The sequence below is a fragment of the Epinephelus lanceolatus genome, chromosome 17 (assembly GCF_041903045.1).
Source record: "Epinephelus lanceolatus isolate andai-2023 chromosome 17, ASM4190304v1, whole genome shotgun sequence".
NCBI lineage: Eukaryota > Metazoa > Chordata > Actinopteri > Perciformes > Serranidae > Epinephelus > Epinephelus lanceolatus.
Window position 1 is genome coordinate 30,371,134 of NC_135750.1, and position 13,476 is coordinate 30,384,609.

The following is a 13,476-nucleotide window of genomic DNA, read 5'->3' on the forward strand; positions in this document are numbered from 1 at the left end:
ATCCGGAGTGCATATGTGGGTAATTTTTCCTCTCTACAGTAATAATTACAGCAACAATTACCGGCTGTTTTATGGTGAACCCGCTGGTCCTTCTATAATTTAATTCCTGTCCAGGCCGACGTCCTTGTATTTTTAAATGGAGTGAGTTCTTTGCACAGGAAGAGCTGCTTGTCCTTCTCATTTTTATATCATTTAATCAGCTCAGTGTGAAATGTGACTTTTATGAGAATATATAGGAAGAGAAAATTGTTTTCACTAACCTGATAGAAAGAAACAAAGTTAACACAGACATATAGACAGGCTGACATTGCTACTCCTAGTCATCCTAGCATGGCTAGGAGTAGCAATGTCAGAGAGGACTTTAGGTTTAAAGAGAAAGCTCAGATCTTTTAAAGTAGGGTTGTATGTGGTGCATATTCAGAGTGGCAGGAGTGCTGACATCCCAGCCAACATTTGTATGTGATGCCCATGTGAGTAGTAAATAGGCTAAAAAATGGCCCCTATATAGGATTGCCCATGGGTTCCATTATGATCCTATGCCAGTTGCCCACATGGTTGGGTTTAATCAAGGGGGCCCCACATAAGGTTATGCTAGGGCATAAGTGGGTATGGGCCCAAAATGGGCATCTTATCTGGGGCCCACTTGGGTAAACCCATCCATGTGGGCAGTTGGCATGGCGCCAATGTGGAACCTGTGGATGATCCCATTAAGAGACCATTTTTCCATCCATTTATGACCCATATGGGCCATGGCTGGGATGGAAGCTAAACATTATACTGTTTGACGGGGGCAGCAGCAAAATATATTTTAGACACCTAAAAACATCTATAACAGATGTATGCTTTATCAAGAGTATTTTCACCCCTTTACCTTTTCATCAGACAGCCTGTTCTGACGGGGAAGCCATTTCAGTTCTCCATGCTCTCGTCAAAACCACCAGACTCCAGTAACAGTAATTCAGGCTTGCTGAACAGGTCACACAATAACACAGACAAAACCAATCAAGGCAGCGGTCCACCAGCAGCTCCTGTGTTCAGCGGGATTAAATTACTGTTTTTCTCAGAGTCTGGCTTTGCAAAGAGCGATATAGCAGCTTCAGTTCACCATCGGAAATCGCTGTCTGATGGCAAGGTAAAGCAGTGACAATATTCTAAATACAGCGTATACTTAAATTGATAGTGATTTTTTGTTTTGTTTTTTTTGTTTTTAGATGGGACTTTCAGGTGGCTAAAATATCTGTTGCTGAAACCTTGACAGCAGTACAATGCTTAGCTTCCATGTCAGACTCCAGCCTGCTTCTACAAACTGGGGGCGTGCCATGTGACATCTACTGTATGCAATATACTGATTATGGATAAGTACCTCATGCAGACCTATTTCCAAAAACACAACCTATCCTTTTAACTGATAAAGCAAAATCAAGGAATTAAACAAGATATGTGTTCATGGAATTTTACAAGGATTTAGCTAACAGGAGCTCTTGACTGAGCAAACTATTTTATACAGGGACAATACCAAACTAGAGGCATTTTTCTTGATAAACACTTAAAATTATAAACTAGTAAGGTGTAGATCCGTCATCGAGAGCCCACAGTTCCAGAGGACATTTAATTTAATGCCGTTATATTTGAGTTACAGAAGTCTTGTTGTGAAGACGCGTGCTGATGAACCTTTCAACTTTCCAACTTTCAACTTATGATGCTCTAATTTCAAATTACAGAGTTGGCTGATTGCTATAGATGAATAATGAATTTCATCACTTACTGTAATATGAACACACATCTCATCTCAGTGCAGCGGTGTGCATTGTCCAGAACAGGGCAGAAGCCTAATTACATAGTTAGAGCTTTGGGGAGACCAGGCTAATCTCTTATGGGTTTCTCCAACAGATGTGTCCAATTAATGGCCTGTCTTTGAAGGAGTTTAGATGCATACCACTCTGGGAATTTTATTTCAAAGTAAAAGACCCGGCCTTGTTTCTGATGAGTAGACTTTATAGGCAGTCTTAATCACGGCTTTCTTCCATCCGCCCAGTCATACACAGAGCTGATGTTGAATAAATGCTGGAATATGAACTGATCTGAGGCCAATTGTGAATGCTAATGACCTGGACAGAGCAGATAGTGTTGACAGATAACATCCCTGGTCGGAGTCATTACTTCACTGGCTGATACACAGCAGGTAAGCCGCTTGGACAATTAGACATGAGGGAGTATTATCTTGTAAAATAAAAGAATAGACACGACACTGCAGTAATTCCTCTAAATAGATGGAAATTGAGGGGGCACATGAAAATGAGCACTTTGTATTACTGGTGAGGACTGCTGGACAGGAGAGAAAAATCCCACAATCATTAACCACTTGTATGCAGGAGCACAAGTCCTGTTTTCCTTGAATGAATGAGTTTGGTTGGAGAGGACCTTTACAGTCGTAGAAACGGAGGATCTGTGCCACCGCTTCCCTACTGCTCAGAGAGAAGCCTGTCACGTAGCATGTACATGCATTTAGGCTTATTTACCTCGATCCTGCCGACTCGCTGACAGGCACGTCTCACTGCTGGAGATGCAACATCGTTGTCTGGCAACCCCTCGATCAAAGAGTTCTGCGGAGTGGCCAGAACATTGCAAAGGGTGACACAGAGAGCGCCGCTCTGCAAATGCAAAAGATGACAGGAAAACACAGAAACACAACATCTGCATCCATTCATCAGAGCCTGCCCTTCAGCGTTCATAACCTGAGCTTAAATTATTAATCATCATTTTGATCTGCTGGTCGATGGGCCCCTTGGCACTGCCAGATACATGCATTCATTACTCCTCCTCATCCTCAAACGGAAGATGAAGACAAGAAAAATATGCTGCAAGTCTTTTGACCTTTCAATTTCTAATTTTTTGGGAGCAAAATGGGATCAATGACATCAGAGTCTCCAGAGACAACTATTATAAATCCACAGGCAACTAGTAAGATTCTATATTCTCACTTTCCAACCTCCCTTATTTATATTGTGGTGCTTTTAGCTATTGAGAATGAAACCGCAGCATTGCTAAATAACTTAATATTCTCTTGACAGTTCATTAAATATTTACCTGTAGTTTCCTCACAAACAGTTCTTATCCTGGGACTTAAAAACAAGAACATGCCAGCATCTAACCAGTGCATTTGTTCACGTTTGTCACACTCAAAGGTTATCTGTGATATCTCAAACACAAAATTGGAATAAATTGGGTTGATCATTTTGTCTCAGTATCATTTGTTGCTTCAAGTGAAACTGCAAAACATTTTTATTCAGTTGGAAGTCTGCAAATGTAAAACACCATCCTCTCAGCAAAGGAGACCTACAGTTGAAAAGCACCATTTGAGCATTTACAGAGCGCAGATTGGCATTTATTTGAAACATGAACACACGGTACCAAGAGAAATACAAAAAAGCACTTTCAAATCAAAACACATTTGAACATCCAAAAAGATCAAAGAAATCAGGAAACAGTCAAGTCCTCTTGAATTTCCTTCCTTTTTCTCGTCATTTTTAACTCTGCACTTGATCTTCCCAAACAGTTAATCTTAACCCATCAATCTGAAATGGATCGCACATAGTCTGCACTTTGGTGGTAGAGGGACGGGTGTCAGGATTTGTCAGGTGACACCGCATGTCGAGACATTGAGGTTTTCACCTCCAAAGACAGCTGTGTGTGTTCTATACATTCTGTTTTATTGACCTCTGGTCCAATACATTGCTTAATAAAATACAGAGGCTATAAAAAATATCTGTTCACTAGTTCAGCATTAATTACTCCTATATTTGTATATATTCATAAATAATTTAATACATAGATAAATAGATATTCTGTGTGTGGATTATAAACTTTCATAAAAGCATTTTCTTTTTCAGTAGAGTGACTATAAATGCTGAAATGCTCGGGGGCTGCTGTCCGACCCTGATGTCCGGTAGATTGGGTGAAAAGGCCGAGAGTTTACATGCAGATTGGCACTGGTGTTGCGTGCCAATGTCCCCTCAGACCGTGCCAGTCTCTAGCTCCGCTGGCACTCGTTCTTACTGCAGGTGGCCTGACGCTCAATCTGCCATGTGCCTTCCTCGTATGTGCAGTAGCAGATTGTACACTCATCAATCTTCACCTCTCGGCCGGCCGGTATCACTGATGTGTCCGCGTAGCAGTTTGGCCCTGTAGGTGGTACGAGAGAAGCAGGGAAAGTATGGAGCAGAACAGAAAGCAAGCCTTATAATATGTTTCAAAATGGGGTCTCAAATCGGCCTTATATATTTTTAATGCGTTTCTTTTGTGTTGTCAGCAACATGTCGCTTTATCGAGGTCAGACCAAAAATGCATGATTTGCTTTGTTCCTGTGATTTAATATGCTGTGGGAACTGTGCTCCGGTCAAACTAAATCAACAGAACCTTGATGATAGGTCAGTTAATGGTTTATAGTTCAAAATCTGACTTGCACACACATACACAGAACATTCATTCTTATGTTGGCGCTGCAGTAATTTTAAAGAAAAAATTGTGTTATTGAGGTTGCACTTGTCTGTGTTATTTTCCTGCTACTAGACCCATCAAGGATACTGTTCAATGTGTAAAAACGTTGTTTAACGACTGCATACACAATTCAAAGTCACATCTCTTTATGCTGCTGGAAGGATCCCAATCAGTTTGAAATCCTGTGAATTCACAGACACCCTTGTTAGTTTGGACCCAAGTGAAATATGAAATGCAGTAACCTGCACATTTTCCACTCATGCAAATAAAACATCTTGCAGTGTTTTTTTGTTGATAAATCTGGTAAGTGCCATTAAACACCTGGATAAATAACGTGTGAATCAAGACGTTGACCCGGACTAACATAGTATCAATGCAAGCATTCTATTTCACATGCACTGGGCATCAGGGAGACACTTTTTTCCTTTATGTGCAGTTTATAACCTGTGCCACAACCAACACATTGAGTCACATTGAGTGAAATATATGAACAGATGTCCGTGCACAGACTGGAGACAGCTAGTTAGTTGAGATAAAGTGAGGCTGTGGAACATTTGAAAGAAGAACATTCTTTCTCTTACAAATGACAAGTTGAGTTCATAAACAATAAAACACACCCTATAGCCCAATCATACACTCAGGGTTGTTTGCTGCTTTTTGGTCTAGTGTGACCAGGAGCACATGGTGGCTCATGTTAGCTAATGTCAGCACTGGACAAGCTGTGGTAACAGACTGAATATACATAGCAGATATCTGTAATTCAATTCTTCCTCGTCAAAGTGAACATTTTCAGTTTCTACAATGTCATTCCTCCCAGGACATGGGTCTTCAACAGGGGGGCCCGTGTGGATATTTGATTCCATCCATCCATTTTCGTAACCGCTTATCCTCTCGAGGGTGGCGGGGGGGCTGGAGTCTTTCCCAGCTGACATTGGGCGAGAGGCATGAGCAATTTAGAGTCACCAATTAACCTATCCCCAACCTGCATGTCCTTGGACTGTGGGAGGAAGCCGGAGTACCCGGAGTACCCGGAGTACCCGGAGTTGAAAACCCACCCTGACACTGATATCTGATTGCATAGCCATAATTCTAGCTCATTGTAGATATCTGAAATTGCATTTTTACTAGTCGTAATGCCAATTGTGGATATACATAATGAACTTTCTACAAGTCAACATGCCTTTTTGATCATCAAAATTACACAATGGGTATCTGGAACATTTTTATTCTGAATAGCCTACCTGAAATAAAAATTATGACTAGTAACAAATGGATTGTAGATATCTGGAATTAAAGATTTTCCTAGTAAGGGGTCTATTGCAGATAGACTTCATTGTCAATATCCAGAAATGACTTTGTGGATACCTGAAACTGAAAGCCCAATACACATGAATAGATAAAGTGATGCCATTTGTCCTCAAAGAATGTCATTGTGGATATTTCAAATGTTGAATTATGAATAGCCTATCAATAATACATACCCACTCTAGTGATTAAATGTGAAAACAGCCACTGATACGGCTTTGAGGATTAAAAATAAATCTTAAATTTAGCTTTGACTACTACTTATTAAGTTGTAGATATACTGAAATACAATTTCTACTAGTAAGAATTGTCTTGTGGATATTTTTAATTAGCATTTTGACTAGTGAGAATATAGTTCTGACTAGGAGGAATGCTATTTTGAATATCTAAAATGTAATTATAGATAGGAGTGTGGTTTAATTAAATGTTAAAACAACTTGCCCTAAAAGAGTTTGGCTCGTTAAAGAGAGCTGGGTGCTAACTAAGGACACAAGCTAACTTTAAAAGGATTAGTACCCTTCCTTCCTTGCCATCTTGAATTACCATCTCAGTTAGCATGTTAGCCTTACAACCTAATAAATAGCTTTATAGCTGCATCTACCGCCATGAATGCCTGGGTTTTTAAGTGACCAGAGTTTGTCACCTGCATTTTAAATTTCTCAAACATCCATGCTCAACAACTGTAGTTATTTTGGCTATGGCCATTAGGCCACCATGCAGAGCCCCATTCAGGGTCTTGTAGCTCAAGGATTCTTTTATTGGTGTTTTCTACAGGCTGCATAGAAATAATGGACGTAGCCACCGTGACATCATCCATCGGTTTGAGGATGATCATTTTGAAGCACTGAGTGTGGCATTTTGGCTGTTGCAATCTTGTTTCTTTTTGGAGACAAAAGTGACCATATTTGAATGAGAAACTGGAGCTGCCTGTATGCCTCGACTGACCAGATGGTAGCCACTCCTTAATCAAAAGGTATCTAAAGTACACCCTGTTTTATCCTCTACTTTATTCTGAATTTACAAAATAATTTACAAAATGAACATCATACTGTGTTAAAGAAGACTTCAAACTAGCAACTGAAACTACAAACTCATTAGGAAAATGTTTACTGAGGTAATAAATCAAGTGAGAAGTAGGGTTCTTTTCTTATACACTTTTATACAGTAACTTCCAAATAGAATGTGATGCACCACATACGTGAAATGGCACTGAGCTTAATTGGTTAGTTTTTTAAGTGTACACTATATTTAGAGTATTTTCACCGCTTTACCTTGCTGTCAGACAGCCCTTTCTGATGAGGAACTGAAGCTGTAATATCAAAGCCACAAGACTCCATTGACAAAAACAGTAATTTCACTGAGCAGAACACGGGAGTCTGTGGTCTACCGCTGCCTCAATTGGTTAGGTTAAGGGGAAAAAAATATTCCAAATATAGCATAAACTTAAACTGATATTTATTTTTTTAGGTGGCTAAACTAGCTGTATTCCGCATAGGGATGGGAATTGATAGGATTTTATTGATATCAATGCCATTATCGATTCTGCTTATCGATCCGATTCTTTATCGATTCCCTTATCGATTCCTCCTGTGAATTAATGATATCACCTCCTGTTGTTTGTAACCGAAGACATCTGCTTTCATAATGTTTTATTATGAACCTTAAAGCCATGGTCTAGTTTAGAAAGACGATGAGAAAGATTTGAAAAAAAGCACCCCCCCCCCCCCCCACACACACACACACACACACACACACCCTCCTCTCTGAGCTCGTGTCCCTCTCCCCTCGGAACCTCCTAATGACACACCTCCTCTCCCGCATAGAAATGTTTCGACGTCGTCTAACCACACAAAAAACTAACGGCAGCTTTCACAGTCATAAGCCAGCACTGGCATACACTTATCTATGTCACAACAACAGCCACAATGAGTTGTCATTAATGTTACTCCTAGCTGGTGATCTAGAGATAAATCCCAGCCCACAGCCTGAGTGTGTCAACACCACACAGCTAGTGCAGCTAACTCAGGTGAGGCAGCTAATGCAGCTAGCCCAGCATATTATAACAACAAATGGCGTGCAAATTAACTCAACTGCCCTCATCTTACCATCCTTGGTGTTCCCATGAAATCCGACAACAGGAGCGGGGACGTGCTGAGGCTCCACAGTGGGCTAGCAGCTTCAGGGAGGCTATTAACAGTGTGAAGTGAAGCCACGGCTTTGACCGCTTCTGTCTCTCCGCCATTACGTCTTCTTTGTTGTTGAACGTGCTGCTGACTGACGAGCATAGATTCGGCATAATGAAAAGAATCAATAAGGGAATCGTTAAGCATAAAGGCTAATGATGTCGATGAATTGAACCAGTTGGAACCGGTTCTTAACAGGAACCGGTTCTCGATTCCCTAGTTCCGCATCCACAACAGTACAGTGCAGGTCTGGTTTATCAAGGACACTAATAACGGAACACAGTATATAAAATCAGCACAGCAGGAACGTCAAATAGGTCGGACCGCCGTGTCTAGCTATATTGTTACAGTTATGTTTGACAACAGAAATTAACAAGCCTGCCGATTTCACATATCTCTGCAGGTTAAATCAATTGCCTTCGTCTACCCAGAAATGACTGTTAGCATGTCACAGGGATTTGGTCTATACAATCAGACTTTTTTTTTGCAACGAATGGAGTCGCCCCCTGCTGACCATTAGAAAGAATGCAGGTTTAAGACACTTCTGCATTGGCTCCACTCTGACCCGGAGGTTATATTGTTTATTTGTTATTATTACATGACAAGGTTTTGATAATGTTTCAAGCCAAAGTAAGTCAGTGTTCTACAGAGGTAGAGATTTACTTAGCTATGATATAAAATATTATGAGCAGAATTATCCAGCAATACATTTCTGTTTTTCACAGCGACTGATGAAAGAAAGCCCTGTATGTGAAAACACATTTTGGAACGAAGGCCAATGGGAGACAAGCAAGTTTGAAAGTAGGACAGGACTTCAGTTATTGTTTTACCACTGCTTTTAGATGCTGTTGCACTGACCACATTTCCATATGGAGTTCAGTGCAGCTAGTCATCTTATCTTGTTTCTTTTAGACAGGTTTCATGACATCGCAGCAAACTTGAATACAGGCAGTCAAAGAAGAGAATGAACACAGGAGACAAAATGCGCTACCCTTCATTTCATTTCTCTCAGTGGAAAATGCTCTCTAGCATCTGAGCTTTCATTGATTGTTTCCCAAAATAGTGTTACAGCACAGAAAAAAAAAAATACGAGCATCAAGGTTTGTGAACAGGTTTCTGCTGGTGTCAGTGGCCATTTCTGACAGGATATCAATCTGAATGACACCGATACTGAGCACATTTAACATTTAAAGGTGGACTTTGCAGTTTCTGATTTTCCTTTCTTATGTGCTTATCAGAATAGATGTTCCTTTGGCCATCATTACCATGCTCTTCAGAACACTGAGTGACCACTTATGGTTTATGTAGAGGAGCGTTTTTATTCTGGAAGACAGAGCTCCCGTCAGGGAAGATATGCATCCTGGGATTACAGTGATTATGCTCAATTTTCAAGGACCCAGTTCACTTGATTATATCTTTCACTGTCTCGTTCTGGAATTCAGAAATTTAATCTAAGTTTTATGTTTAAATTTGCACTCACAAATTTGATTAATCCATGTTAGACGTGCACATGGGAGGTAATCAACAGTATTTTGTTCCACACTCCTTAGACTGGCCGCACCACTAGTGAAGCATAAATCTCGCTGAAGGCGGCCTTCCTCCATATTGCCACACACTGTCCATTTACTTGCAATAAACTTTCTTTAGAAATACGTTTCAGTCCTTTGACATTTACAAGGCAGAGGAAGTAAAAATTGAACAAGGTTTCCGTAGGTGAACATGCAGAAAGGATCATTAGTGTCCTCTTTATCTGCTTAACCTGACGAAGGGCTATGAACCACAATGTTGAATTTCTGAACAAAGTGTACGGCAAGTAAAAGGACAGTGGGCAGGCATTTGCTCTTCTCTTGCCTTTGGACATTTCCTCCTACGCACCTGTCTACAAGAAACTGAAGGTGTTCATGAGCCTTCACAGTCAAGGACTTCCTCCATATGTAACTTCAAAGTTGGAATGCACAGAGTGGGATTGTGCATAAAAAACCAAATTAAACACTGTTACACAGTTCTTTAATATAGTTTTGAAGTGCCCCCCAAGGGAATGTTCTTTTTTATTATTTTGCAGGAAATTGGATCTCACTAATGGACATTTTGACGTTGAAGGTAATAGTTGTTAAGAACTGAGCTCTGTAAGCCCAGAGACGTGCAGAAAAATGAATGACCATTGTGTGCAAGATCTACTTGCCAAACCGACAATACCAAACATAAATGGCACTCCTCCTTGTATCACCCACAGCATTACCTTGCGTGGTACTAGGCGTGATGGGAAGACTTTTGTCTAGTGAAAGTGCCTCTGTCCTCAACCAGTGGCTGGAAAAAAGTGCTCATAAATCATCCATTATCTCTCAAGCTGCACTGCAAAATATAAACACTGCGGGAATTGCTTCCACAACATCAGGTATGGCATAACAATGGCTATTTCCCTTAGACTAACAAGGTCCTGAGCCACTCTGTTGTATAATTAAGATGCTGATAAATGGGGAGTCTTTCAGCTTCAGCCATCGCATTTCATTGGACGGCAGCACCCAGAAGGAGCGTGCTGGCACATCAATCATTGTGAACAGTTTGCAGAGGCCTGTCAAAATGTCAGCCCTAACACATTTATAAGTCTTCAGATGAACACGCACACACCCTATCTGAATAACAACTCATCCTGTGGCCCAGGCTGCTGTCGCTACTGATTCATCATCATTAGCGGCATTTAGAACACAGTGTCTCAAATAAAAGACGCATATGTCAAGGATATGCTTGGAAAGAAAAATGTGAAAAATAATCATGCACTTTACAGAATAAATCAAAAGTACTTCCTCCTGGAGCTGGGATTAAACCACAGCCCGTCAGCCAGTCATTCACTGTTGCATGACACTCATTTGTGTTAATTAATGCATGGATTCGGTGCCACTGTGCTTACTCATTGCTGTCACCCTATTATTCCACCATTCATATAACACCCACCTTTTTGTCATCGCTTCATTAATATAATATATCGCCGTCTCTCCATCACTCTCTGTCTTTCTCTGCCTCTCACTCTCTGTGGCAGAAAGAGATTTTTATAGGTGCATCAGGCTTCACAAGAGCTTTTCAACAAGAGGCAGAGACAAATGGACTGTGCATGTGCATGAACAGTTGGACCCAAACTGTCACTACAGCGTGTTAGAAGTTGGCATGGGCAACGTGTGAAAAACACGGCCATTAGCACCTGTGGCTTTTGGCACCGTAGCAGTGCCAGATAATAGACAGGGAAACGAGGACAGATCCCGATTATCACACCCCTTCATTCTGAAATGTTTAAAAACCTGCAGAGCTCCATTATAGGGTAATGGAAAAAGAAGAATAGCACAGATCACTCATCTTAATGCATTTCTTGAGTACGTTTGCATTATAAATGCAGAATAAAAATGACCTTGCTTCATAAAGACTGAAAGTGGGGGAACTTTGCAGGGGGAGACTATGATTTAACAACAAAATGAATAATTTCTTTCAGAGATTCTGCGCGAAACGGGTTCGGACTTTTAAATATGAACAGCCTCACATCAAAGCTGGTGACAGTGAGCTTTTATGGAGGTGCCACCTCATGTGAATGTTTGGTTGCATATGTTGTCTCCAGTGACTGCGTCCACTGATAATGTTTGTGGTTGAACAACCCAGCTGCACACAAGTAACACGACTGTCACGATTGATGTCCTTCACAGGGACGGAGCCACAAACCCTCGCCAGCCATCTCAGCGGTGTCCAAGTGACAGACTTCACTGAGAGATTTATCTAAACCTCATAAACAATTTATTTAAAGCTTTGACATCAAACTCAGAGGTCTTTTAATTTAGTTTTGTTACTCTCCATCTCTGCTTTGTGAAAAATGTATGTGGAAGTCACATTAACATTGACTTTTATTCAGAGGAAAATTAACACCAAACTAACAGACCAAAACTGAAAACCTCTCAGTGACCCAGCAGCAGTACTCTTATTGTTAAGACATAATGTGGCTAACCATTACCTTCATTATAGTGACCTTTCTCTATTCTAATGCAATCATAACTCTGAAGTCCAGTCATGGAAAATTACCTTTAGATAATAAAATATCGCTGTGAATGAAAGAATTAAACCAAAAGGTGAAAAATGAAAAAAGTACCTTTTGTGAATTCATTAAATGATGTAAAATGTCCTACTTTCCCCATTCAGTTTTATCAAACAAATATTCAATAGGAGTACACTTTAGGTATTATGTTACACAACAGTCCTTGTGTAACATGTTACAACACACAACACACATACTGAATTCAATACCAGTCATCATTGCGTTTGTTGTATACTGAAGTCATGTTTCAAAAAGAGGCAATAATTGTTCTGTTAATTAACTGTGCGCTAAACCCTTTTTATTTGGTCCAGGCAAGTTTGAACTCCGGCAACTGCAGCCAAAGTTGCAATTGACAGGGTTACATTTGCCAAACTCATCAGGTATTCCTCATTCTTAAATTTCCCTTGTAAAAGAAAAGCCTGTTGTTTTAAAATACAAACACTGAAGCATAAACATTTTCATTCATTACATGTTGTATTTGAAATATTGCTACAGCACCAAGGCTATCTAGCTCCTATAGTACATGAAGAATGCTTCACCTTTATCGTCATGTCTGCTATAGATCATAAGCTTGAGAGGATGCAGACTTTTTTGCTTGAGACATACAGCCTTGGCCTCCTTGGCACCTTTTTTTTTTCTTTTATCGTTATATCATGTAGGTAGCCATCATGTGCCTATATAAATAAGACCAATTTACAGCTTTTAAAATCATTCAGCTGGAAACAATAAAGTCAGTTATAGGGATGGGCAGAGTTCTACCATTAACATGAACTTATGCTGCACATGCATCTGAAAAAAATCTGCCAGCGACAGTCGTCATTTAAGCCAACAAATTTAAAAAAGTCAGTCATCAGTTTGAAACAAGGGGCCCCCTTTTATTAGCCTCTATGAGAAATCAAAGATGAATTGTTTCAAAATTACTGTAAATTTGATGGTAAACTACACACATTATGTGCCATGTGTGCACATAAAGCGTGGCGTAGCGACAGTAACTAAGGGAAGCAGGGCTTAGTCAACAGTCAATTAGAAAAGAGCATTCAGGTGCGGCCTCTCGCTCAGCACCCCGTGTAGGCTGAGTCCTTTGCAGCGGCCCTGGTTTGATTCCAGTCTGCAGCTGTGTGTCAACCCCATTCTCTATCCCCCTCTCCTGTCACTCTCTAGCTGCACTGTAATAAAAGCAATAAAAGCCCCAAAAATAATCTTTAAAAAAAAAAAAAAAGAAAGGAAAGGAGCATTAATTTTGGCGTAAATTGAGTGAGACTAGAGCTGCATCTAAAATCGCATACTATGCACTGCATACCCAAGATGTCTTTTGTTGTTCAACATACTATTGTGTGGATAAACAGTGGTACAGTTTCAAATGTACTGAGCTCTAATGACAAGACGCGTAACCATGGTATGCTGTCGACAACCTGAGTT

At 40.4% G+C, this 13,476-nt stretch overlaps 1 protein-coding gene across 1 annotated transcript in view; it reads right to left on the bottom strand.

Annotated features, from left to right (window-relative positions):
* Positions 1-3,267: 3,267 nt before the first annotated feature.
* Positions 3,268-13,476, bottom strand: part of vwc2 (von Willebrand factor C domain containing 2) — a 34,529-nt gene continuing 24,320 nt past the window's right edge. The window contains exon 4 of the mRNA XM_033612855.2: positions 3,268-4,182. Coding sequence (XP_033468746.1) covers positions 4,031-4,182 — 152 coding nt within the window. The 3' untranslated portion in view covers positions 3,268-4,030. The remainder of the gene's footprint in view (positions 4,183-13,476) is intronic.